This window comes from Pistacia vera, unplaced genomic scaffold (genome assembly GCF_008641045.1).
Source record: "Pistacia vera cultivar Batoury unplaced genomic scaffold, PisVer_v2 Contig142, whole genome shotgun sequence".
In the NCBI taxonomy this organism is placed as follows: Eukaryota; Viridiplantae; Streptophyta; class Magnoliopsida; order Sapindales; family Anacardiaceae; genus Pistacia; species Pistacia vera.
The window spans coordinates 406,110-433,161 of NW_022195489.1; the positions used below are offsets into that span (position 1 = coordinate 406,110).

Genomic DNA, 27,052 nt, shown 5'->3' on the forward strand with positions numbered 1-27,052 from the left:
AAATAATTATATTTTGTTTGAAAGGAATAAAGAATTCTAAGAAAAGCTTTTTACTGAATTTTTTTTAATATTACTATATTAATAATAATATAATTATTATATTATATTATTAATTTTTTTTTTTTTTTTTTGTGTACTCGGTGATGAAATGGTTTTATTTTTTTCTCTATGTTATGGGTTTGGCTTTCGGTTTTGATTGGGGGGAGGGGAAGTGGTGGTTGTGTGCTTCTATGTTTGTCAGCCCTCTTGTACATGGTTGGATCCATTTTGTCTGCCTCAAGGGATTTGGTTACTGATGCTACCCTCCCTGACTATGTTGTGATGCCCTGCTCTCGTTTTTTTTGTGCTGTCATATGAGAATTGTGGCTTTGGGGTCTGGCCTTTACATGGTTTAATTAGGAAGGTTACAAAAAAGATACTGTATTGATATATTATATGCTTAAAAATAATTAATATGTAGACAAGCTAAGAGGCGGCATGGGCGTCACCAAAGCCATTCATCTTATGCATGACATCCAAATTGCCACAGGGCGTCACCCCAAGATATGTATATATACAAGATTCATAGCTATACACAGTGAGTGATAAATGTTTTTTGAATAATTAATATTATTCCTTGTAGATCCATAGAGATTGAGTGTTGTTTTTTCCATGTCAAAGAAAATATTTCTCGAGAGAGGAAAAATCCAGAAAGATGATCTTTAACAAGGCCAAGTCAAGTCAACTAAGAGTACTGTGTTGTTGTTTATGTCTAAAGTTAAACCATGACGCAAATCCAGATTTGGCTTGCTTTTATGTGGACTCTCAATAATATTTACTGTTTAGGAGTATGAACATCACCAACCAACCAGTCAAATGGTAAGAATATCCTATTCCGATCCATATAATAGGCATGCTTGATTGTTACAAAATTCAAATTTGGTACGTACTGGGCAATCAAACCTCTGAAGAAATAACGTCATCACATAAATCAGAATCCCTCTCCTTTTATCGTCACCACAAACGTAACAATTCTGAAGCTTGAGGCTACCTTTATATATAAAGCCATTGCCATCCTCATCTTCTGCATTATACTCAAAATTACCAACATGGTGCAACCACACATCCTCCTAGTAACATTTCCCGCACAAGGCCACATAAACCCTTGTCTTCAATTAGCCAAGCGACTTCTAAGCACTGGTGTGCGTGTGACCGTTGCCACCAGCCACTTTGCCATCCGCCGCATGAAAAACAATTCCACACTCATGCTCCAGGGTTGTCATTTGCTGCCTTTTCTGATGGGTATGAGGATGGATATAAATCAAGAGATGACGTCCATCACTACATGGATGAGCTTAAGCGTGTCGGCTCCCTCAGTCTAAGTGACTTCATTGCCTCCAACACCAAACAAGGTAATGGTTTACATGCATAGTTTATTCTATACTCATCCCTTGGGTAGCAAATGTGGGTAGAGCTCATGACATCCCAACTACTCTTTTTTGGAACCAAACAGCCACCATGTTCGCGTATTTATTATTTTTACTTCAAGGGTTATGGTGATATTATAAGGAATAACATTGAAGACCAATCATTTTCGTATCTCTGCCGGGATTGCCAGACCTCACTACACGAGACCTTCCTTCATTTTTTATCCCTTCAAATCAATATGCTTTTGCGCTCCCATCATTTAAAGAACAGTTCGATATCCTTGATGAAGAAACCAACCCAACACTACTTGTTAACACGTACGAGCGTTAGAGTCCGAGGTCTTCAAAGCAATCGATGAGTATAATATGGTTGGAATTGGACCGTTGATTCCATCTGCTTTTTTAGATGGGAAAGATCCATCGATACTTTTTTCGGAGGCGATCTGTTTAGGGTTGTTATAATAAGGAATACATGGAATGGCTCAACGCAAAGCCTAAATCATCAGTTATCTACGTTTCTTTTGGGTATTTCTGTGTTGTCAAAGCCACAAATGGAGAGCTGCACGGGGTTTGCTGGACACGGGTCGTCCATTCTTGTGGGTTATAAGAGCAAAAGAAGGTGGAGAGGAAGATAAAGAGAAGATAAGTTGAGTTGTAGAGAAGAGTTGGAAAAGCAAGGGAAGATAGTGCCATGGTGTTCACAAGTAGAGGTTTTGTCTCATGCTTCAGTGGGATGTTTTGTGACACATTGCGGGTGGAATTCAACCTTTGAAAGCTTATGTTCTGGGGTACCAACGGTGGCTTTTCCACAGTGGACAGATCAAACTACAAATGCAAAGCTGATTGAAGACGTGTGGAAGACAGGAGTGAGAGTGAATCATAATGAAGAAGGAATAGTTGAAGGGTTGAGATAAAGAGGTGCTTGAAATAGTATTGGGAGGTGAAGAAATGAGAAGGAATGCGAGGAAATGGAAGGAGTTGGCAAGAAAGCTGCCAAGGAAGGTGGGTCTTCAAACAAGAATCTTAAGGATTTTGTGGATCAAATTGCAAAAGGTTGCTAGAGATTAAGGATTGCTCGCTTCAGCTTCAGATTAATGTTTCTTCTTCTCCTTTCGCTTTGATAGTTTCCTAGTTAATCATAAGTGTGTTTACTAGACTTGATGTGTAAGTTGTAACTACTGGTCTTTCTGATCAATAAAAAGCTCTGGCCAATCCTAATTTGAACCATTAAAATAATTAATAGAATAAGCATTATGGCTTATTATAAGCTGAGAAATTAAAATTACAAAATCACCCTTCAATGGACATCAATAATATATAATAAAACATGGTTTGTCTTTACCAAGAAAGTTTGGTGGTTATTTTTCACTTATTGTTGTTCATATGCAATGTTCAATGCCTATGCATTTTCAACTATCGTCATTGACCATGCTACAACATTGATTGATCGACCAACACTGTGTCAATGGGATGCTAGTTGCTACAACATACATAAATGAGTAAACGAACTTTTTTCTACCTAAATAATGGTGTCATGACACTTTTTCTCTCATAATATTTCAAAATACAATTTTACTATACACAACAAATTTATTTTAGTAAATTTCGTTGTAAAAATGAGTTGAATGATAAGTAAATTTCGTTGTGAAAATGAGTTGGATGATAAAAAAAATTGGCATGTTAATAAATTTCATTGTAAAGTTTGTTGTGAAGAGGAATAGAATGATAAAAAATTCGTTAAAAAAAAGGGCATAATAGTCCATTAATATTTTGTATAAAAAAATCAAAATTTTTAAATTCAAAGTATAGGTAATTGTAGGGTTGAATGATTACCACGTGTTTTTTTCTCATCCTTCTTCTCCTATTCTCTTCTCTTTCTTTCTTAATTTTTTGTTTTCCCTTTTCGCATTTCGTACTTTTTTTTTTTTCTTTCCTTAATGTTTTCTTTCTCAGATCCGAACCAAAGCCAAAACGGCCAGTCCTCCCTCACTTCTCCTTTCTTTACTACGCCTCCCACTACCTACCCTTCGCTGCTCTGCCCACCTCCAATTTTATCGCTCCACTTCCCCACCACCTTCCCTCCTAGCATCTCCCGCATGGCAGCACCAACCCACCCACTTCACTTCTCACCGCACACCGCACCCCTCACTTGCTCTTCAAAACCCACCCACACACCGTCCACCCCTGCTTGCCGATTACCACTTACAGCACCGTGATTGTTATTCTGTATTTTCGGGTGATTGTTGTTCTGTATTTTCGGATTTTCTTGTTGTGGCTTGTTTTTTGATGTTGATGGAGTTGTCTGGAGTTTGTACTGAAGTTTGGGTGTTGTTTGATTGTTTATTTGGGGTGTTCTTGTGTTTGTTTTGGTCGGATTAACCCTACTAGTCACCGCTGTTCACTCCTCAACCCAGCCTGCACATCACCTATTCGTCAGAAATTTATATTAGCAAATTTCGTTGTGAAGAGGAGTTGAATGATAAAAAATTCGTATGTTAGTAAATTTCGTTGTGAAGAGGAATAGAATGATAAAAAATTCGTTAAAAGAAAGGGCATAATGGTCCATTAATTTTTTATATAAATTAGTAATATATATGTTTTTTAAAGTTTTTTTTTGCAATTTTTTGGAAAAAAAAAGGAAAATATATGATAAAATTTAATGTAATTTTCCTTAAAATAATATTTTATTGAAAATAACTAAATTAATCCATTTTTAACCTCAAGAGAAGAAGGATTTGAATGTATTATAATAATTCTTTTGAAAATATGACATTTAAACCAGAAGATAAATAAAATATTTTAAAAAATAAGTAATATGAATGAACACCTAACATATTACATTTGGATTGTCCACATTTTTATAATTTAGTGAAGATTTGGGCTAAAAATAGAAGAAGCGTTAACATTCTTGAATTGATTTGATATTAATAAATAAAAAGTGGCCAACTCAACTGAAAATGACAGTGTAAAATGGAAAGTGGAAAGTTCCTCAAGAGAAAAAAAGGAAACAAATATTCTCTTATAATTAAAATAAAGGTGAAAGGTATGATATAAGTAGAGGGGCATCCAGCCATCCACAATCCACGCGGTTTCTGATACGCACCACCAGCTGTCAAATGTGGGGCCGCACGCCACCGCCGTTTCGACAATTTATGCAACCAATTACCCAACAACTAACCTGAAGTTCGACCATGACTCTTTCTTACCAATTCAACTGCAAGTAAAACGACAAAGGAATATATGCATTTTCAGAAAAAAAAAAAAAAAAAATTCAAATAATAAGGATAAAAATTCATTTTTCACTTTTCTTTTTAATCATCAATTACTTGTTATACTATTTTATATAATATATTTTATTTTAAAGAAATTATTTAATCTATTCATGGCGTCACCCCAAGATATGTATATATACAAGATTCATAGCTATACACAGTGAGTGATAAATGTTTTTTGAATAATTGATATTATTCCTTGTAAGATCCATAGAGATTGAGTGTTGTGATTTTCCATGTCAAAGAAAATATTTCTCGAGAGAGGAAAAATCCAGAAAGATGATCTTTAACAAGGCCAAGTCAAGTCAACTAAGAGTACCTGTGTTGTTGTTATATGTCTAAAGTTAAACCATGCAAATCCAGAATTTGGCTTGCTTTTTGGACTCTAATTAATAGTAACTGTTTAGGAGTATGAACATCACCAACCAACCAGTCAAATGGTAAGAAGAATACTATTCCGATCCATATAATATGGCATGCTTGATTGTTACAAAATTCAAATTTGGTACGTACTGGGCAATCAAACCTCTGAAGAAATAACGTCATCACAAAAATCAGAATCCCTCTCCTTTTATCGTCACCACAAACGTAACAATTCTGAAGCTTGAGGCTACCTTTATATTATATAAAGCCATTGCCATCCTCATCTTCTGCATTATACTCAAAATTACCAACATGGTGCAACCACACATCCTCCTAGTAACATTTCCCGCACAAGGCCACATAAACCCTTGTCTTCAATTAGCCAAGCGACTTCTAAGCACTGGTGTGCGTGTGACCGTTGCCACCAGCCACTTTGCCATCCGCCGCATGAAAAACAATTCCACAACTCATGCTCCAGGGTTGTCATTTGCTGCCTTTTCTGATGGGTATGAGGATGGATATAAATCAAGAGATGACGTCCATCACTACATGGATGAGCTTAAGCGTGTCGGCTCCCTCAGTCTAAGTGACTTCATTGCCTCCAACACCAAACAAGGTAATGGTTTTACATGCATAGTTTATTCTATACTCATCCCTTGGGTAGCAAATGTGGGTAGAGCTCATGACATCCCAACTACTCTTTTTTGGAACCAAACAGCCACCATGTTCGCTATTTATTATTTTTACTTCAAGGGTTATGGTGATATTATAAGGAATAACATTGAAGACCAATCATTTTCAGTATCTCTGCCGGGATTGCCAGACCTCACTACACGAGACCTTCCTTCATTTTTTATCCCTTCAAATCAATATGCTTTTGCGCTCCCATCATTTAAAGAACAGTTCGATATCCTTGATGAAGAAACCAACCCAACACTACTTGTTAACACGTACGAAGCGTTAGAGTCCGAGGTCTTCAAAGCAATCGATGAGTATAATATGGTTGGAATTGGACCGTTGATTCCATCTGCTTTTTTAGATGGGAAAGATCCATCAGATACTTTTTTCGGAGGCGATCTGTTTAAGGGTGGTTATAATAAGGAATACATGGAATGGCTCAACGCAAAGCCTAAATCATCAGTTATCTACGTTTCTTTTGGAAGTATTTCTGTGTTGTCAAAGCCACAAATGGAAGAGCTTGCACGGGGTTTGCTGGACACGGGTCGTCCATTCTTGTGGGTTATAAGAGCAAAAGAAGGTGGAGAGGAAGATAAAGAAGAAGATAAGTTGAGTTGTAGAGAAGAGTTGGAAAAGCAAGGGAAGATAGTGCCATGGTGTTCACAAGTAGAGGTTTTGTCTCATGCTTCAGTGGGATGTTTTGTGACACATTGCGGGTGGAATTCAACCTTTGAAAGCTTATGTTCTGGGGTACCAACGGTGGCTTTTCCACAGTGGACAGATCAAACTACAAATGCAAAGCTGATTGAAGACGTGTGGAAGACAGGAGTGAGAGTGAATCATAATGAAGAAGGAATAGTTGAAGGGTATGAGATAAAGAGGTGCTTGGAAATAGTATTGGGAGGTGAAGAAATGAGAAGGAATGCGAGGAAATGGAAGGAGTTGGCAAAAGAAGCTGCCAAGGAAGGTGGGTCTTCAAACAAGAATCTTAAGGATTTTGTGGATCAAATTGCAAAAGGTTGCTAGAGATTAAGGATTTGCTCGCTTCAGCCTTCAGATTAATGTTTCTTCTTCTCCTTATCGCTTTGATAGTTTCCTAGTTAATCATAAAGTGTGTTTACTAGACTTGATGTGTAAGTTGTAACTACTGGTCTTTCTGATTCAATAAAAAGCTCTGTCAAATCCTAATTTGAACCATTAAAATAATTAATAGAATAAGCATTATGGCTTATTATAAGCTGAGAAATTAAAATTACAAAATCACCCTTCAATGGACATCAATAATATATAATAAAACATGGTTTGTCTTTACCAAGAAAGTTTGGTGGTTATTTTTCACTTATTGTTGTTCATATGCAATGTTCAATGCCTATGCATTTTCAACTATCGTCATTGACCATGCTACAACATTGATTGATCGACCAACACTGTGTCAATGGGATGCTAGTTGCTACAACATACATAAATGAGTAAACGAACTTTTTTCTACCTAAATAATGGTGTCATGACACTTTTTCTCTCATAATATTTCAAAATANGATTTGCTCGCTTCAGCCTTCAGATTAATGTTTCTTCTTCTCCTTTTCGCTTTGATAGTTTCCTAGTTAATCATATAGTGTGTTTACTAGACTTGATGTGTAAGTTGTAACTACTGGTCTTTCTGATCCAATAAAAAGCTCCGTCAAATCCTAATTTGAACCATTAAAATAATTAATAGAATAAGCTTTATGGCTTATGATAAGCTGAGAAATTAAAATTACAAAATCACCCTTCAATGGACATCAATAATATATAATAAAGCATGGTTTGTCTTTACCAAGAAAGTTTGGTGGTTATTTTTCAGTTATTGTTGTTCAAAACTTCAAATGCAATGTTCAATGCCTCTGCATTTTCAACTATCGTCATTGACCATGCTACAACATTGATTGATCGATCAACGATGTGTCAATGGGATGCTAGTTGCTACAATATATATAAATATAAGTAAACGGCTTTTTTTTACTTAAATAATGGCGTAATAACACTTTCTCTCTTACAATGTTTCAAAATATAATTTTATTACACACAATAAATTTATTTTAATAAATTTCGTTGTGAAAATGAGTTGAATGATAAAAAAATTCGCATGTTAGTAAATTTCACTGTAAAGTTTGTTGTGAAGGGGAATAGAATGATCAAAAATTCGTTAAAAAAAAGGGCATAATAATCCATTAATATTTTGTATAAAAAAATCAAAATTTTTAAATTCAAAGTGTAGGTAATTGTAGGGCTGAATGATTGCCACTTGTTTTTTTTTTTTTTTCATCCTTCTTCTCTCATTCTCTCTTTTTTTTTTTTTTTTTTTGTTTTCTTTCTCAGATCCGAGCCAAAGCCAAAACGACCAGTCCTCCCTCACTTCTCCTCTCTTTACTACGCCTCCCACTACCTCCCCTTCGCTGCTCTGCCCACCTCCAATTTTATCGCTCCACTTCCCCACCACCTTCCCTCCTAGCATCTCCCGCATGGCAGCACCAACCCACCCACTTCACTTCTCACCGTACACCACACCCCACTTGCTCTTCAAAACCCACCCACACACTGTCCACCCCTGCTCACCGATTACCACCTACAGCACCGTGATTGTTATTCTGTATTTTCGGGTGATTGTTGTTCTGTATTTTCGGATTTTCTTGCTGTGGCTTGTTTTTTGATGTTGATGGAGTAGTCTGGAGTTTGTATTGAAGTTTGGGTGTTGTTTGATTGATTATTTGGAGTGTTCTTGTGTTTGTTTTGGTCGGATTAACCCTACTAGTCACCGCTGTTCACTCCTCAACCCAGCCGCACATCACCTATTCGTTAGAAATTTATATTAGTAAATTTCGTTGTGAAGAGGAGTTGAATGATAAAAAATTCGTATGTTAGTAAATTTCGTTGTGAAGAGGAATAGAATGATCAAAAATTCGTTAAAAGAAAGGGCATAATAGTCCATTAATTTTTTATATAAATTAGTAATATATATGTTTTTTAAAGTTTTTTTTTTTTTTGGCATTTTTTTGGAAAAAAAAGGAAAATATATGATAAAATTTAATGTAATTTTCTTAAAATAATATTTTATTGAAAAAAAACTAAATGAATCCATTTTTAACCTCAAGAGAATGAAGGATTTGAATAAATCATAATAATTTTTTCTGAAAATATGACATTTAGGCTGAGAGATAAACAAAAGATTTAAAAAAATGAGTAACCATAATGGACAGCTAACATATTACATGTCGATTGTCCACGTTTTTATAATTTATTGAAGATTTGGGCAAAAAAATAGAAGCAGCATTAACATCCTTGAATTGATTTGATATTAATAAATAAAAAGTGGCCAACTCAACTGAAAATGACAGTGGAAAGTGGAAAGTTCCTCAAGAGAAAAAAAGGAAACAAATATTCTCTTATAATTAAAATAAAGGTGAAAGGTATGATATAAGTAGAGGGGCATCCAGCCATCCACAATCCACGCGGTTTCTGATACGCACCACCAGCTGTCAAATGTGGGGCCGCACGCCACCGCCGTTTCGACAATTTATGCAACCAATTACCCAACAACTAACCTGAAGTTCGACCATGACTCTTTCTTACCAATTCAACTGCAAGTAAAACGACAAAGGAATATATGCATTTTCAGAAAAAAAAAAAAAATTCAAATAATAAGGATAAAAATTCATTTTTCACTTTTCTTTTTAATCATCAATTACTTGTTATACTATTTTATATAATATATTTTATTTTAAAGAAATTATTTAATCTATTCATTTTATATTAAAATTATGAATAATATGTGAAGAATTTCAATCATAAATAGAGGTTTTGTCTACCTTGATATTTGATTAAATAACAAATGTCTCTCTGATTTTTTAGAAACCAATAAATATACTTAAAAAATCAGCGTTAAATATAAAGTTTTTAGATTTTTATTTTTATTGTTTTAGAAAGAAATTTTTTTTTTTTTGAAAACTGGTTGTAATACTAGCACAATTAGGTTAGCGCAAACTTACTTTTGTCGCGCTGTCTAAACAAATATCAACCCCTCAATAAACAAAACACCATACAATCCGCCCCACAATCTTCTCTCTATCCCCCAAAACTTTCAACTCATGATACCCAAAAAGCCCCTACCACCTCTCCCCTCCATCCTCCTCCTCTTACTCCACCTCTCCACGGCGGTCTACTCCGATGACTCTGCCGCCATGCTCGCTCTCGCCAAGTCCCTCCAGAACACCCCCTCCGACTGGTCCACCACCTCCTCCTCCGGCTACTGCGACTGGACTGGCATCAGCTGCGACAACTCAAACCGTGTCACTTCCATTAGCCTCGCCCGAAGCCAACTCACCGGCACTTTGCCTTCAGAAATCTCCTCTTTGTCCCAGCTCAATTCCCTTTCTTTACAATACAATGGCATTTCTGGAGCCATTCCTTCTTTCGCCAAGCTCGCATCTTTGCAAGAAATCTTCCTAGACCGCAACAATTTCACCAGTGTTACTTCTGGTTGCTTTGATGGGTTAACCAGTTTGCAAACTTTGAGTCTTAGTGATAATTTTGAGCTGGCTTCTTGGTCTTTTCCTAATGAATTAACCAAATCTTTAAGTCTTACCACTTTGTACTTGGATGATTGTAACATCAATGGGCCTATTCCAGATGTGTTTGATTCGTTTCCCAACTTGCAGAATCTGAGGCTTTCGTATAACAACTTTACTGGTTCTTTGCCGGCGTCTTTCGCCAAATCTGAGATTCAGAATCTTTGGATGAACGATCAGAAGGTGGGTTTGTCCGGTAGGCTTGATGTGCTATCTGGGATGACTCGGTTGAAGCAAGTTTGGCTTCACCAGAATCAGTTCACGGGTCCGGTTCCAGATTTGTCAAATTGTGTTGATTTGTTTGATTTGTCTTTGCGTGATAATCAATTAACTGGTGTTCTTCCTGCATCTATTGTTTCACTTCCTGCTTTGATTAACATTTCTTTGACAAACAACAAGTTGCAAGGGCCTTATCCGGCTTTTCCCAGCTCGGTTAAGAAGATTTTTCTTGATCATAACAATTTTTGTAAAAATAGTTCAGAAGCTGGAAGCCCCTGTGATGCACAGGTCGCTACTTTGCTTCAGATTGCTGGAGCTATGTACTATCCATCGGTTTTAGCTGATTCTTGGCCGGGAAACAATGCTTGTGACGGTTGGCCTTTTGTTACTTGTGATTCACAAGGAAGGGTCATCACCATAACTCTTGCCAATAAGCATTTTGAAGGGACTATTTCGCCATCATATGGGAACCTTACAGCTTTGAAGAATTTAAATTTGCAGAACAATAATTTGACTGGTTCTATTCCTGATAGCTTGACCAAATTAGCTTCTCTTCAGAATCTGGATGTTTCAGGCAATAATCTTTCTGGGAAAGTCCCCTCTTTTGGGAACAGTTTGAAGCCTACAACATCACCCGGAAATCCTTTCCTTGGAACGAATGTGGATACAACTCCTGGGAGCCCTCCTGGGTCTGGATCAGGTGCATCAACGAATGGAACTTCGACTGCATCAGACAAGGGGAAGACACTGTCTGTTGGTATAATTGTTGCAATTGTTATCGTTGTTGTGATTTTTGTCGTGGTGGTGTTATTTGTTGTTTATAAATTTATTGTTAAGAGAAAGCATAAGAAGTTTGGTAGGATACAGAGTCCGGAATCTGGAAATGGAGTTGGTAAGAACGGAGTAATTGGTTTGAATGGTCTGAGTGGCTATAATGGGGTTCCTAGTGAACTACATAGCCAAAGCAGTGGGGATCATAGTGATCGTCGGCTGTTTGAGGGTGGAAATGTGATAATTTCCATAGAGGTTCTCCGACAGGTGACTGATAATTTCAGTGAAGCTAATATTTTGGGTAAGGGTGGATTCGGTGTTGTGTATAAAGGTGAATTGCATGATGGAACTAAGATTGCTGTGAAGAGGATGGAGTCTAATGCAATGGGTACCAAAGGAATGAATGAGTTTCAGGCTGAAATTGCAGTGCTTACTAAGGTTAGGCATAGACATTTGGTTGCACTCTTAGGATACTGTATAAATGGTCATGAGAGGCTGATGGTGTACGAGTATATGCCTCAGGGCACTCTGGCACAGCGCTTATTTGAGTGGCGTGATAATTGTTATTCTCCTCTAACGTGGAAGCAGCGAGTAACTATTGCATTGGATGTTGCACGAGGAGTGGAATATCTACACAGTTTGGCACAACAAAGCTTCATCCATAGAGATTTGAAACCGTCAAATATACTAATTGGAGACGACATGAGAGCGAAGGTTGCAGATTTTGGTTTGGTCAAAAATGCACCTGACGGAAAGTATTCAGTGGAGACTCGATTGGCTGGGACATTTGGTTACCTTGCACCTGAGTATGCTGGTATGTTTGATCTGGCTTATATAATTTTATTTCACAGTAATATTACATTTGCTTTAGGAACATCACGTTTCATGAGGGTGTTGCTCAAATTAACTTAGATGATGTTTTAATTTTCTAATATTCATATGTATTTGCAGTTACTATTAGATGTAAATATTGAAACTATATGAAGTTATTCTATCATGCCACCTCAAATGCTGAGAACTTGTTCTCTCTTACTATTTATTAGCATGGCAGTGAGTTAAATATGATCATTTGATGTTTCATGTCATTTCCCTAGTAGGGCAGATTGGAGGAAGAGGATTCATGTAGTGTTCCACTTAGACTAGTTTGGACCTGAGCTTAGTTGAATTGAGTTTATCGTTTTTCTCAAAATCGACTTCAGCTAAATTTTTTTGCCAGTTCATGAGTTATGATTAGAATGATCAAAATGATTTGCATGTTATATATGTTTACTTTACGTTTTTTGTTTCAGAAAAATTCTCTAGGTGAAATTGTGTTTTAGATTTTCAATTTTCTTTTTTTCAGGAATTGTGGAAATCTGCACAAGATTGTCGAAATAACTTTGATATGTCTATGATCATAATGCAGTCAATGTCTTCTCTTCATTTGAATTATGTGATGATAATGCCTATGGTTTTATAATATCCGTTTTTGATCAGATCATCTTTCTTACTGAATTAGCTTTTGTAATTGAACTTGTTTGAAGAAAACGTTTAAAATTAAGACATAATCAGTTCATACTTCTGTTAGGATGTTATTGTATCTAGAATAAGATCATGTTTTGATTTATATATCATATCCTCAACTGTATTATGTATCTGTTTGAGAATGCTTTCCCTTGTATTTCCTCTCCTTTAGTAGGTTTTCTTTTTGCTCTAAGTCCTCTTGGATAAATATACTTGTTTGAATATGAATATATACTCCATCTTATATCATTGTTGGGATTTGGCAGCAACTGGAAGAGTGACAACAAAAATCGATGTTTATGCATTTGGAGTGGTTTTGATGGAGATTATCACTGGTAGGAAAGCATTAGATGATACTATGCCGGATAATAGGGCTCATTTGGTGACATGGTTCCGTCGGGTTTTAATCAATAAAGAAAACATTCTCAAGGCCATTGATGAAACCCTAAACCCTGATGAGGAGACAATGGAGAGTATCTACAGGGTGGCAGAGCTGGCAGGACACTGCACTGCTCGCGAACCACACCAAAGACCAGATATGGGCCATGCAGTCAATGTCTTGGGTCCTCTTGTAGAGCAGTGGAAACCTACCAGCCATGAAGATGATGAAAGCTTGGGCATTGACCTCCACATGAGTCTCCCACAAGCACTACAAAGATGGCAAGCAGATGAAGGTACTTCGACTATGTATGGTGGTATGTCCTTCTCCCAGTCACAATCAAGCATCCCTTCTAAACCTTCAGGATTTGCAGACACATTTAGTTCGACCGATTGCAGATGAGGAAAAAAGAAAGTCTAAATGATCTTGAATATGAGAGAAGAAAACGACAGGTCGGAAGTAAGGGATGGTTTCCATTACATTTACAAATTCTTTCTTTCATTATTTTTTTAATATCTGTTTGCTCATCTTTGATCTTGGTAGTGGAGCTCTTGTTTCTGTTTATTCTCTGAAGCTAGCAAAAGGGGGAAAGAGGGATTGGAACTTTTTATGTTAGTGTTTCAATTACCAGTTTCATTGTAATGTGTAATTATTGCTTTGCATACATTATTTATTTATTTATATATTATTTTGGGTTAAATTAGTGTTAGGTCTCTATTAGTGGAACTTGGGATTCTATATCTTGCAATCAAAACAAAGATATTTTTGATATTATAAGCTATGGCATGAGATGATGTGTTGAAATAAATATAAATTTAAGATTTAGTAGGAATTAGGTGATCCTCACGTGGGAGGAGAGACTTAGACAGTATGCTACTGCATCACATCACATCACATGTTGTAGGTCTGGGTCTGGCTGTTGAGTTCTTTATTAGATTGGAAGAACATATCCCACATCTCATCTTCCATTAATTAATAATATTCTCTCTTCTTTAAATTACATAAGAAATAGGGAAATTATGAGGACTCAACTGAAAAATGGTTTGTTTACTCAAAATATAATTTCATTAAATATGGATGTCTTAGATACGCAAGCAATGATAAGTAGTCATTGATAGATTTTTAGCTGTCACACTCAGAATGCACATCGTGGTGGTTGAAGAAAAATCAAAAAATCATTGCTGGTCCTCTGTCTGTGACTACATCTAATTAGTTCACATATAATGCCATATATTGCAGGCAGCAGCATGAAATAAAGTCAACTATGTCAATATTTAAATTATATATCAAATATATTCTTATGTTAGTTAAACTAAACTATATTATTACAATTTATTTTTTATGTAATGAGAAACAATTTTTAAAATAACTATTGGTACCCAAACTTGAATATTTAAAATGTTCGACTCTATATATTTTCACAATTTCAATAAAAATCCATAAGTTGATGTTTAATTAAATAAAAATATAATTGAAACGACAAAAGAATTATTAAAAGTCGATGGGTACAATTAATACTCCCTTATCTGTATTATGGATAGTAATTCCTCAAGTCAAATATAAAAACCACAAAAATTAAAAAAACATAACTAATGAAAATGAATTAAACATAAAAATAAAACAAAACGTTTATGGCTTTAGTGAAAATACATGATTTGGTCCAATGATGAATTATGGGAGTGCCAACCTTACCAACAAATCTTAACAACTAAGGGGAAGCCATCCGCCACCCATGTGCCTACAATAATTACTAATCACCCAACTACTACTATATTGAGCAAATTTATATTTCACACATTTACATTTTAATCTAACATTAAGAGGTTATTATACTTAAACCCCAAGAGGTTGACCTAATGATAAAAGATTTGTTCTCTTGGGTTCAAACTACTTAGGGTTATCGACCACATATTTGTGACTTATCTTAAAACATTGAGTTTATAATGTTTTCAATAAGTCCTGAAGATTAGTTGAAGTACGCGTAAGTTGATTTGAACATCCCGCTTCCTCTTAGATTTGACAACCTGGCCACCACCAATTATGACCATAGCACACTTACCTGACTTTTGTTCAATGTATTTGAAAAAAGTTGATGTAGATATATTTTTATGACTCACACACATAAACTTAACTATAAAGCTTGAGCTTTTGAACATAATATTTATGAAATACACACACATCACATTCTCATACAACATTAGGGGGCAAAAGTTATTGGAATGAAAGTCTAATTTTAATTTTAAATTGCTATCATTTCTTTTTACATGATGTTGTATGGAAAATGTTGTATAAAATAATGTATGTGTATTATATCATATTTATCCATAGTTTGTATATGTTATGTGGTAGGGACTACGATACACATGTAGGCCCAATATGCTCAAATAATGGATTGGGACTGCCTAAATGAGGCCCATGGCAAGCCTAAGGTATGATGATTCGACCTTTGAAAATGAGCTCGTGGGCGCCATTCTGTACAACCAAGCTAACAAGGTAAGTTAGCCAAAGGAGGGTTAGCCCAATGAGTGATCACTGCATGCAAAGCTGCATTTATACTTGTAAAAAGTTAAATAGCCATTGACAAGTCACAAGGCCATGCAACAAGCATGTCGTAGCACAATAAAGGGTTTTGGTGATTTTTAGGGTTCATTGCACACGTCGTGAGATTCTTATTACAACAAACATTCTCTTTTGTGTGAATCCAAGGATATTATTGGCATTTATTTCCACTACTCAACTCTCTCACAAACACCTTTGTAAAATCCATCATTGTACAAACCTTTAATAACCTAATATATAGCCTAATTTTGCATGTTAGAATTACGGTTTTACCTTCCTATGGTTTGATTGGTGCATCATCATAAATAATGCATTAAACCATAAATTCCCTAAAATCTCATCCCCAAATCACTAAATATATATGCATTTCAACACTCATCACACCACACAAAGACAATAACACACACAACCGATTTAACTTTGCTAGAAATAAAAAGATTATTTGAGGTTAAACAATTGAAATTGAATTGAGAGAATTTTCTACTTCAATTAGCAAGGGGTGGCACAATTAAAATTAGGTTTAAAACCTAATTTAATTCATGTTATTAGCATGAATAATCCTATTCCACTTTGGAATAAAATAACCCTATTCCTAAGTGGGATGCCAATATGGTAATTATTTAATTAATTAGTAAACTTAATTATTTATATTTATATTTTATTTTTATTTATATATATTATTTTATTAAATATCATATATATTACAATTCCAATATAAAATTAGAATTAGACAACAACTCACACATTTAATTGCATAACAAATTACCAAATACCATTTTCTCCTAAAAGAGAAATTGTCTTTATTCATGATAAACCTCAAATTGTCTTCTAAGTATGTACTCTAGCTCTCTATAATGTTCGCATAAGAGTATCACATTATCATCAATAATTGTCTACTACATAAATTAAGATTACCTCTAGCAAGACATCATGGTTACCTAACATATAGAGATCATGAAGAACTGATCCTGACAGGGCATAGTTACTTACAATCTAATCCCTTCATCATTCTTTATCTTATCAGATTTGAGTACAAAATAATGTCAACTTCAAATATATTACTTTATATATTCGCATTCGGATACCAGACCAACGACTAAATAAAATTGGATTTGAGATTATCAATTCCACTGTGGCCAAGATTTACGGTCGTTGTCATTTACCAAATAGCTATTGAGATAATTTCTCTGTACCTAGGAGTGATGAACCCTTGGTCGATTCACCATTAGGGTGGGAAAACCGGTTAACCAAACCGTTTGGGCATTTTTTGAACCAATGAAAATCAGTTCAAGCAGAAATCCAAACCAAAACTGCTTGAACGTTTTAAAGGAACCGTTATTGTTTTGAAAACCCGGATAACCGGTTTTGAAACATTTTTTTTTTTAATTAATTTCTAAATTTTCCCTTCTTCATATTTATTAACATCAAATCAATAATTCCCTTAAACACTCCTATATTTTTTACTTTATGCACAAGATGCTCATAGCTAATTCAGGCTCAGTAACATCAAGTAAAAACAATTTACATCATTTTTTTAATATTAAGAAAGTTAGATTTAAACGTTGACATCCAGAAATAAGCCTTAGAAGAGCAAAATCAAGGAAAGTAGAGAAGATGAAAAAAAAAAGAGGTCGACGAACGCAAGCAAACTTTAAATTTATTTGGATATTAACAAGAACAATTTTCAAGAACTTAGTCGAAACCTTCCAAAACATCAAAGCAGAAAGTGCCACAAATACATCTATTTCGTTTACAAAGCATTTTCAAGATGTGGGTGGATTCACCTTTAAACACATGGCCAGTTACATCACAAAGCTATGAGTTCCTGGACATTGAGATGTGGGTGGATGACAATAGTTTCACTAATACAGAGAAGCAAGTACTCCAACAAGGAAGCTGCGAACTGCATTTGGGTCTCCTCGTCGATGGTTAAGAAGAGAGGCTGAACAAAGTGGAAAGAAAAGAAAGGAAGAGAAAGAGAAGAAGAAGAAAAAAAGAAAGAATAAGGAGAAAGAGAGGGGCATGAGAAAGGAGGAGGAAGAAGAAGAAAAAAAGAGAGAAAACGGAATAAAGAGGAACATAGAAGAAGAAGAAAGAAGAAATGGGTTTAGCGGTTTTGGTCTAAGATTTAGGAATTTTGAAAAACCGGTTTCTCAAATTATTGAACCAAAAACCGAACTAGAAAACCAGTTCAACCAATTCTTCGAACTAAAATCAACCAGTTTAAAAAAATTGATTTCATTCTTATCGATTGATTTTCTGGTACGGTTTGGTTCTTGGTGTTTTTTTTTTTCCCCCTATTCACCACATGTCCGCCCACATCATGTACGAAGCTTTATTTATGCCCTAATACCCTTAATTGAATTGTTAAGTTATCTTGAAAATTGTGAAGAAAATGTCTTAAAATTTCATTGGGGTAAAATGGTTTTTCACTCATATTAGTTGAAAAAGTGGGAGTGAAAAAAGTAGAATAACTAGAAATTATAAAATAGGCATTATGATAATTGACTAGAGACATAGATGAAATTTCATAGAATGTGCAAGGGTAAAATGAAAACTATAAGTAATATTTTGTTATATAAGAGTTCAAGAATGAAACCCTAGCTATTCTTCCCCTTCCATTACGCCACTTTCCACCCAAGTTCTCTCAAATTTTTCAATCATTTTTCAGGAAAATTCATAGATCTTGTTTTATTTTTATTGGAATTTCAATCCCAAGCATCCTTAGGTAAAATCTTTGCACTAAGTGTAGATTTAATTTTTAAATGTTGAATTCTTATGATTTGTGTTCATAGATTTAAGAAAAAGGAGTTGGATCAAGGAAGACTACTAAAGTGTTGGATTGCTCACATCTAAGGTAAGTAAATCCAACACTAGTCATGATTGGAGCAATATTGTGTAGAGAACTTCTTTTATGCATGTATGTGCTTATATATGAAGAATTGTTGATGGAATGGATGTTGAATGATGGTTAGAATTTATCTATGAGAAGTATTATTTGTGTACTTGATGTTTGATGAGAGTTTGGATGAATTATGAAAGAATTGGAGTAGAATTTATGAAGTGTAAATCCTGGCCAGGTTTGACATTGATTTTAGTGTGTTTGATTCCAAATTTTGGTGGCTTAGAAGAGATGTAGAAGTGTAGCCAATTTAGAGTTTGTGTGTGCATATAAATTGTTTGATGAAATGTCAAAGAGAAGTGCATGCATGAGGATGATTATTTGTTATCTTGAGATGAGTTTGTAGATGGTAGAGAATGACATGTTCACATTCCATATTGCATTATTCCATCCAAACATGTGAATTTAGAAAGAATAATAAGCATGAGCCTATCTACATGCATACGTACTCATAAGAGCATTAAAGAACAAAGAATAAAGAGAAAGATTAAAGAATAATTCAAATCTGAAATTTTATTTAAAGAAGTGTAAAAAAAGAAGAGAAGAGAAGGTTGTTGCGATGGGGAACCCGTGAGTGACCTAGCCCTACATGCACGCCGCCTTTAGTGAGCGGCCTCAGAATCAGAAAGAAGAATTATATAGTCCGTTAGAAGTGCATGTGGATGAGGACTGTACCCAGAATTAGAGAATACACTTACACGGTCAGGGTTCCGAATCCATGCCTCAACCGAGTCCGATCGGCAAGAAAGAAAGAATAGAAAAGAAAAGAAAAGAAAGAATAGAAAAGAAAGAAAAGAATAGAAAGAAAGAAAGAATAGAAAGGAAGGAAGCATCGAAAGAAATACAGAGAAAAGAAACAGAAAATAGAAAAACAGAAAAAAAAAAAATGCACATCCTATGCATTTGTGCATTTGCATCATACCTATGCACGATACCATGCCTACTATCATGAGTAGTGAGAAATTAGAAATTGAAAAAAAAAAAAAAACAGAGAAAGAACAAAGAAGAATAGAGAAGTGTGATGTAAGGAAAGAAATTCAGAATATGAGCAACAGAGATAGAAGAGTAGCGTAGCGGATTTACTTACTGAGTAATTAGTGCTCATCCCATTGTTTTCAATGTTTTTGTAGGTAGTAGGTGAGATGCGGTCGCTTGGAACGTCAAGAAGCGGAAGGGTTTGGCAACACTATCGAGTTGATGTTTTGTGGCTTTATTACATTATGTAAAGATTTGTATAAGTTATGGGCCCATTATTTTATACTCATCTACATGTATATTTTCTTATATATATATATATATATATGGTGAGTTTTACTGTTATTTTACGAGTATACTAGCTAGAGAGAGAAAGCATTACACCATAGCCATAGTGTACTTCTCAATATAGTCAATCACTACCGTACTAATAATCCTAAATAGAATTACGTTAGGCTAATGTCAAACTACACCAATATTTACACACGACGCCCTAGTGATCTCAAGTCTAAGGATCACACACATCATCATTCGTTTGAGGATATATTCCATAGACACTAGGGTTACCATCTATATGAAATCTTCTGGTGGGTTAGTCAAGTGAACTTGTAGACAACAAGCACCCATGCGTTGCACCAGGTTGTCTCCAAACAACCTTGACATGTAAGAACTATCACCACCTTTCGATAAGGTCGTTTAACATTATAACAGTCTGACCATATTATCTGTGCCATTGGTCAGAATAATACTGAGACTACAAAAATTTATAGAATATCCACTTTAGGTGATTATAGGGTTCTCACAATCAAGATTTAAAATACTTGATTTTCTCGTCACAGTTCTACCATTCTAAGGACATATATCAATTCATAAAGTAATGTGTAACATGATATAGTAAAATATGCCTTTATTGATTATTAATATGATATTACAAAGAGTCAATTTATACAAATAAGATTGGCTCTAAGGCACTTACACTAACAAAACGTCGTTCATCGTTGGTTCATTCAAGTCCATAATTTCTAGAGCCTTGAGCAGCTTACTGGAATGATATCGTTCCTTCATGAAACGATCTTCAAGGATTCTGGAGCAAGCATTCGTCAAGGTTGTTCAAGTTTGACACTTGAATCCCAAGATTTNATATATATATATAGTGAGTTTTACTATTATTTTATGAGTATACTAGCTAGAGAGAGAAAGCATTACACCATAGCCATAGTGTACTTCTCAATATAATCAATTACTACCGTACTAATAACCCTAAAGAGAATTACATTAGACTAATGTCAAACTACACCAATATTTACACACGACGCCCTAGTGATCTCAAGTCTAAGGATCACATGCATCATCATTCGTTTGAGAAAATATTCCATAGACAATGGGGTTACCATCTATATGAAATCCTCTGGTAGGTTAGTCAAGTGAACTTGCAGACAACAAGCACCCATGCGTTGCACCAAGTTGTCTCCAAACAACCTTGACATGTGAGAACTGTCACTACCTTTCGATAGGGTCGTTTAACATTATGACAGTCTTACCATATTATCTGTGCTATTGGTCAGAATAATACCGAGACTACAAAAATTTATAGAATATCCACCTTAGGTGATTATAGGGTCCTCACAATCAAGATTTAAAATACTTGATTTTCTTGTCACAGTTCTACCATTCTAAGGAAATATATCAATTCATAAAGTAATGTGTAACATGATATAGTAAAATATGCCTTTATTGATTATTAATATGATATTACAAAGAGTCAATTTATACAAATAAGATTAGCTCTAAGGCACTTACACTAACAAAACGTCGTTCATCGTTGGTTCATTCAAGTCCATAATTTCTAGAGCCTTGAGCAGCTTACTGGAATGATATCGTTCCTTCATGAAACGATCTTCAAGGATTCTGGAACGGGCATTCGTCAAGGTTGTTCAAGTTTGACACTTGAATCCCAAGATTTGCTTTGAGCTTAAATCTTCTAACCGTAAATCTTGACTTTGATTAGAACAGACATTCCACCACTAGGAACGGGCGTTCATTCTTTGATAGCAAACTCACGTTAAGATTCCAAAGCCATGAATGATGAGTGGAACGATGTCATTCACTATGGAACGGGCATGACAAACTGTCATTCATCCTGGTCGTTCTTTATTGAACAAGCCTTCATTCTGGTCGTTCGACTTGGAACAACTTGATCACTCTTCCAGGTCGTTCTCTATTGAACGGGCGTTCATCTTGGTCATTCTGTTGTGAATGGGTGTTCATTGTGGTCATTTGGTTTGGAACGACTTGATCACTTGAAGTAGAAAACTTGGCACAGTTGTGAACGGGCATAGGAACAATGTCGTTCCATTTGGAACGACTTCCTAGGAAATTTATAAAGGAAGGAATGGGTGTTCGACTAATTTGAACAGGCGTTCCAATAAGGAAAAATCTGCAATTTTTTTGGGTTATGACATAAGTCATACCTTGTTAGAATCCAACCAATCTTTCAATTAGTTTCGGCACATCAAAACACATTTGGGCTCAACATAATTAAATAGGATTTACAAGATGTAGAAAATGTCTTTTATTAATTATAAACATGACACAAAGAGTCAAAATACAATATGTGGATTGGCTCTAGGGCATCCACTTTAACATTGGATTCATGGAGTTTGTGTGTGTTAATGGTTGGATGTGTAGAGTTGTGTGTCTTGATGGCCGGATTCATAAAGCTTTTGTGGTAACTTGAGACTTGATTTATAATTGATGGTTTCCATTGCCGATAGTGCTTGCCTTTACCCGCTGAACCAAGGTTGTGTTGCACTAGCTGCCGACAGTTGCAAGCTCAAGTGGAATGGCAGCTAGGGTTTCCTTTTGAGAAGAAAATAGAACCAAAGTGTTGTAGAGAGAGAGGTAAGAGAAGAGAAGTGTTGCAACAAGAGGTAAGAGACAGGGAAGAGACAAAGAGAAGGAAAGAGGGAAGGGATCTAGGTTGGGGTTTGGGAGGAGCGTTGAGATTTGGGTTTGGGTTTGGGTACGGATTTGGATTCGAATTCAAATAGTAAAGGGTATTTTTATCTTAATAGTGACTATACCATGTCACCTATACCATGTCACTAATAGATCTGAAAGATGGCTGGGAAATTGTTTTTCTCAAACTTGGTGGGAAAAAGAATAACGCCAAGCCTTGGGTGGGAAATTATCGTTATCCCTATATTTTAACACTAAAAAAATTACCAGTAGAGATATTGCTATCGTATCTATAAGTTGAGAAGGAATTTGTAGTTTAAGTATACCTAAAGAACCTATTAATTATTATATATCATTAATAACATTTTTAAATTTAAAATGTTGCAAACGAATACACAAAAACAATTTTTCTTCTATGTTGTTGACTAAAAAGAAAGAACAACTCCATTGGAATTTAAGAAGTTGTATGCAATAGAACTATGGAATCCTGTGGCATTTGTATTATTTCATATTGATCAATACAAATTCTATTAAACATGTAGCAATTATATAGATTATTTTCAATTAGAAGAGTAATTATTCGGTTACTGAAGGATAAATTGACTGTGATTTAGACCAATATCTCCTAAATTTTAAAAAGTTGCAAGCCCATTTATTTATTAATACAAATTTAACAACCAATAAATCAAGACTTATTTTGAAAACAAATTCCCTTATTATTCTATGCAAAAGAAATAAATAAATAAAATTGAATAAAAAATTCAACCTTCCCCAAAGTAAAAATGATACCAGACGTTTGACAGTCATCAGATCCCTATTCACTAAAGAGCAAAATATCAATCTACCAATTGTCATAAACTGGTAACACGCAAACTTTGAACTCATAGCACTTCCAACGCCAAACCCTTCTCTTCGTTTCTTAATCCTTAGCGGTTAAAAGACTTTGCCCAGATCATGAAAATAACTTATATATTATTTAGACGTTGCATTCTGAAAATCAATCTTAGCTTCATACAAATAGTTGTACTTGTACATAATTCTCACAAACAAAATAAATAGTCAGTTCAAAGATACAAAATGCACCCGAGCGAGGCTGTATTCTTTTCCAGCTATCCAAACACCCGTTTGTGACCACTGCACATCCTCCCAGTCAAGATTCTCTTCTATAACCTGTTCAACATCAAACACAGACGTTCAATTCATTGACTGTTCTTATGAAACCAGAATCTTTTATCCAATTCTTTTATGGAACAGTCCAAACAGAGTGCCACTGAAAAGCTCCTGCCTTTCTTTGTTCTAATCATGCAACAGTAATGAAAAAGACTATGAGATGAAGTACCTCCACATGTTCAAGTGGCAGTGGGATCCCAACAGAACGCATGACCTTTTGGGCAAGGGGCTTCTTGCAGCGAGACCAACGAAAAACATCTATCATAGCATTATCACCTTCATTCTTTTCACCATTTGCAAAGTTTGAGAGATGATTTTGAGACTTATCTGTATCTGAATCATGTGACTGAGATCCTGCCACAGCTTTGACCATCTTCTCTCCCGTAAAACAGAGCTCATACCTTCAGATAACAACTCAAGATTAGAAAAATTATCAAAGAGTAGAAGTCATACGTGCTTGAGGTTCCAGAAATTCCTATTTGAAGAAAATTATGTGATATGTGTAAATATATATCAGCTTTCTTTAAAGCACAACAAACAGAATATAAATAACTGATTATTTCTGTATTAGAGAGAAATGAAAAATGAAAATCAATTGCACACCAAAAGAACAAAAGGATTTAGAATTCAAAGGTGCATGTACTTGTCCATAGAAATATAGGTGTAATCCAATTCTATCAACTTAGCAATTGCCCAAGGAACATGAGAAACTTATATTTGGAACCTAGCTACTCCAGGAAAGAAAAAGCAAAAAGAATTTAAGCAAGGAATTGCTTGATTTTGTGCCACAAATTACATCACAAGGCAAATAAATTAATCCCATGATGACACAAAGAGAGTAATGCCACAAATTACACAACAAGGCAAATAAATTAATCCCATGATGACACAAAGAGAGTAATCCAAGTATCATTTCTTTCATTTGATATTTGTTGTAGGAACTAGGAGGCATTAAAAGATATAATGACAATAAAACAAATAAAAAAAATTAAACACAAAAGCAGAAAGCAACTGATTACACAATTTTATTAAGATAAATCGTCATATTTCAGAATCCCAGATGAAATTAATCATGCTACAGGAGCAACACACATAAAAAAGACTAGAAAAATACCTGCATGAATGTGTTTCTAAATAAAGAACTTCTCCCTTCTTCAAACGTGCAGATGTATAAAGAGGCTTTTTTAGTCCTTTATCAGCAATGATACTTATACTGTACTTGATCCTGAATAAGTTTGCAGACACTAATATTGATTAGAACTGTAAACACTTTAGTATTGAAGGGATAAAAGAAAAATTATAAACAAAAAATGAAATAATAACAACAATAACAACCAACTAAAACATAAATAAAAGTACATAGGACTGTTGCAAACACCTCTTTAAAATTGAAAATCAAATATCATTCAGTGTAATCAAGTAGAAATTTATTCAGCCATAGCACAACTAAAATTAAAAATTAGCAATAATATACACAATACTGGAAACTCAAAATTATAACAGTGCATAACATTAGAACTGTATTGATATTATGTATTTATGGGGAAAAAAAAAGGTTCAAATTTTAAACTTTCACCCCATAGTGATGTGGGTTTACACAATCATGATAACCTCTTTCATAAACACACCATACATATTAAAGAGAGAAGTACCTGTAAAATCTTAAATAATAGATACAGATGCAAATGCAAAAAATTAAATTTAAATCACTTTTCTCTTATACCTATCAACTTCAAAGCTGCATATGATTTTTAGGCTAAGAAAACTCAATAGATAAGGAAAACTTCAATTACAGCTATGAACTATAGGTTTTTTTCTAACATTTAAGAATAGGCTGATAAAAAGTCTTCTTCATGCAGGACTAGAAACGCTCAAAGACCAACCCATCAGAATGATAAAACTTATACCGAAATAAACCTACAAAACTGAGTCCAACCCAGTCTGATATTATATGATCAAAATGACCCAACTTGAAATTAAATTACAAAACCAAAAACGATTTTAATTGAAACATAATTTCATCTTTTAAAACAAATTGATAATCCTAAGTCTTCTTTTTGAAGTACCTAATGTTCATTGCATCAAGAGTTCCTTATGGATCTTGATTGCCAAAACTTTTCAAAAATAACATTACTAAGAAAAATGAGCTCAGTATTTACTTTGTTTCTGATAGACCACCTATTAGTAAGGTCTATAAGTTGAAAGGCAAGAATAGGCATTAAGGGCAGTGAGTGTGAAGAAGTGTGAAGTAGAGTTTGTTAAGAGAATATACACGTGGCTGAATATAAGAGTTATGGAATTAAGGTCACTTAGTAAAGAATAATTAGTATATAGTTAAAGAGAGAGTGAGAGATAGGTATTTAAGTAAATTCTTCATAGGTCATTAAGGGAGGCACCCCAGCTCCTTGAACTGCTGGGAATCTATATGTTTGGGTGCTATTTTCTTCAATTGTTATTTGAATCATTCTATTAATACTAATTCAGTTTCTATCAGCTGGTGTTTTATCTTGCCATTTGCTCTTTTGTGTTGTTGTGGTTGGATTTGGATCAATTTGACAAGAGGTTCCATCAAATTGGTATCAAAGCTTGCTTGGGTAATGGTAAAATCAAAGATAGAGAATAGAATAGATAATGTTGAAAAGGAAATGAAAATGGTGAAGGCAGATATGAGTACGATGAAGGTCAATTTGGATAGTGTTAAGGAGTATCTGACGGAAATGCGAGAATTAATGCGTATGAGGGAGGAGAGGATGAAAAACGATACCGGGAGAAGGAGAAATCATCATCGTTTTCTGGGAATCAAAATTCCGACGGTGACAGGGGACATGAACGAGACCACAGTGGTGATACTGAAAAGGAGGACAGGAGGATTCGTAAACTTGAATTGTCGATCTTTAATGGGAATGATCCCTTTGGGTGGACTTTCAAGGCGATCGATATTTCACCATTAATCGCTATGAAAAAACGGAGATCCTGGAAGCTACCGCCGTGTGCATGGAGGGAAGAGCCTTGAATTGGTATCAATGGGTAGAGTCACGGGAGCCATTCAAGTCATGGAGGGAATTCAAGGAGGCCTTAATCGCCAGATTCCGGCCATCGTTCCAGGGGACTGCGCATGAAGCATTGGTGGCGCTAAAACAGACGTTGTCGATGACTGAATATAGGGAGGAGTTTGAATCTCACATGGCACCATTGAAGGAGTTTGGAGAGGAAATGTTAATGGGCATATTTGTTAATGGGTTAAGGGAAGAGATCAGGGCTGAATTACGCCTGCTGAAGCCCAACACACTAAG

The 27,052-nt window shown here is 35.1% G+C and overlaps 3 protein-coding genes and 1 pseudogene across 3 annotated transcripts; 3 read left to right on the top strand and 1 right to left on the bottom strand.

Moving 5' to 3' along the window:
- Window positions 1–1,079: 1,079 nt before the first annotated feature.
- LOC116123431 lies at window positions 1,080–7,429 on the top strand (annotated as a pseudogene).
- LOC116123430 (crocetin glucosyltransferase, chloroplastic-like) lies at window positions 5,322–6,907 on the top strand. The gene has a single exon (XM_031409203.1). It carries the CDS (start codon window positions 5,354–5,356, stop codon window positions 6,743–6,745), a length of 1,392 nt encoding a protein of 463 aa, XP_031265063.1. The 5' UTR covers window positions 5,322–5,353; the 3' UTR covers window positions 6,746–6,907.
- Window positions 7,430–9,766: 2,337 nt separating the features above from the next.
- LOC116123428 (receptor-like kinase TMK4) lies at window positions 9,767–13,895 on the top strand. Its single transcript, XM_031409202.1, has 2 exons — window positions 9,767–12,127; window positions 13,083–13,895. Exons 1-2 carry the CDS (start codon window positions 9,844–9,846, stop codon window positions 13,595–13,597), a joined length of 2,799 nt encoding a protein of 932 aa, XP_031265062.1. The 5' UTR covers window positions 9,767–9,843; the 3' UTR covers window positions 13,598–13,895.
- Window positions 13,896–23,544: 9,649 nt separating this feature from the next.
- On the bottom strand, window positions 23,545–24,997 carry LOC116123466. Its single transcript, XM_031409246.1, has 3 exons — window positions 24,874–24,997; window positions 23,929–24,160; window positions 23,545–23,759 (listed from the first exon to the last, which is right to left on the bottom strand). Exons 2-3 carry the CDS (start codon window positions 24,130–24,132, stop codon window positions 23,649–23,651), a joined length of 315 nt encoding a protein of 104 aa, XP_031265106.1. The 5' UTR covers window positions 24,133–24,160; window positions 24,874–24,997; the 3' UTR covers window positions 23,545–23,648.
- Window positions 24,998–27,052: the final 2,055 nt, after the last annotated feature.

Coding starts and splice junctions, on each gene's coding strand:
- LOC116123430 (XM_031409203.1), top strand. CDS start 5,354: ATGGTGCAACCACACATCCTCCTAGTAACATTTCCCGCACAAGGCCAC.
- LOC116123428 (XM_031409202.1), top strand. CDS start 9,844: ATGATACCCAAAAAGCCCCTACCACCTCTCCCCTCCATCCTCCTCCTC. Junction 12,128..13,082: donor CCTTGCACCTGAGTATGCTG/GTATGTTTGATC, acceptor GGGATTTGGCAG/CAACTGGAAGAGTGACAACA.
- LOC116123466 (XM_031409246.1), bottom strand. CDS start 24,132: ATGGTCAAAGCTGTGGCAGGATCTCAGTCACATGATTCAGATACAGAT. Junction 23,760..23,928: donor TGCCACTTGAACATGTGGAG/GTACTTCATCTC, acceptor GATGTTGAACAG/GTTATAGAAGAGAATCTTGA.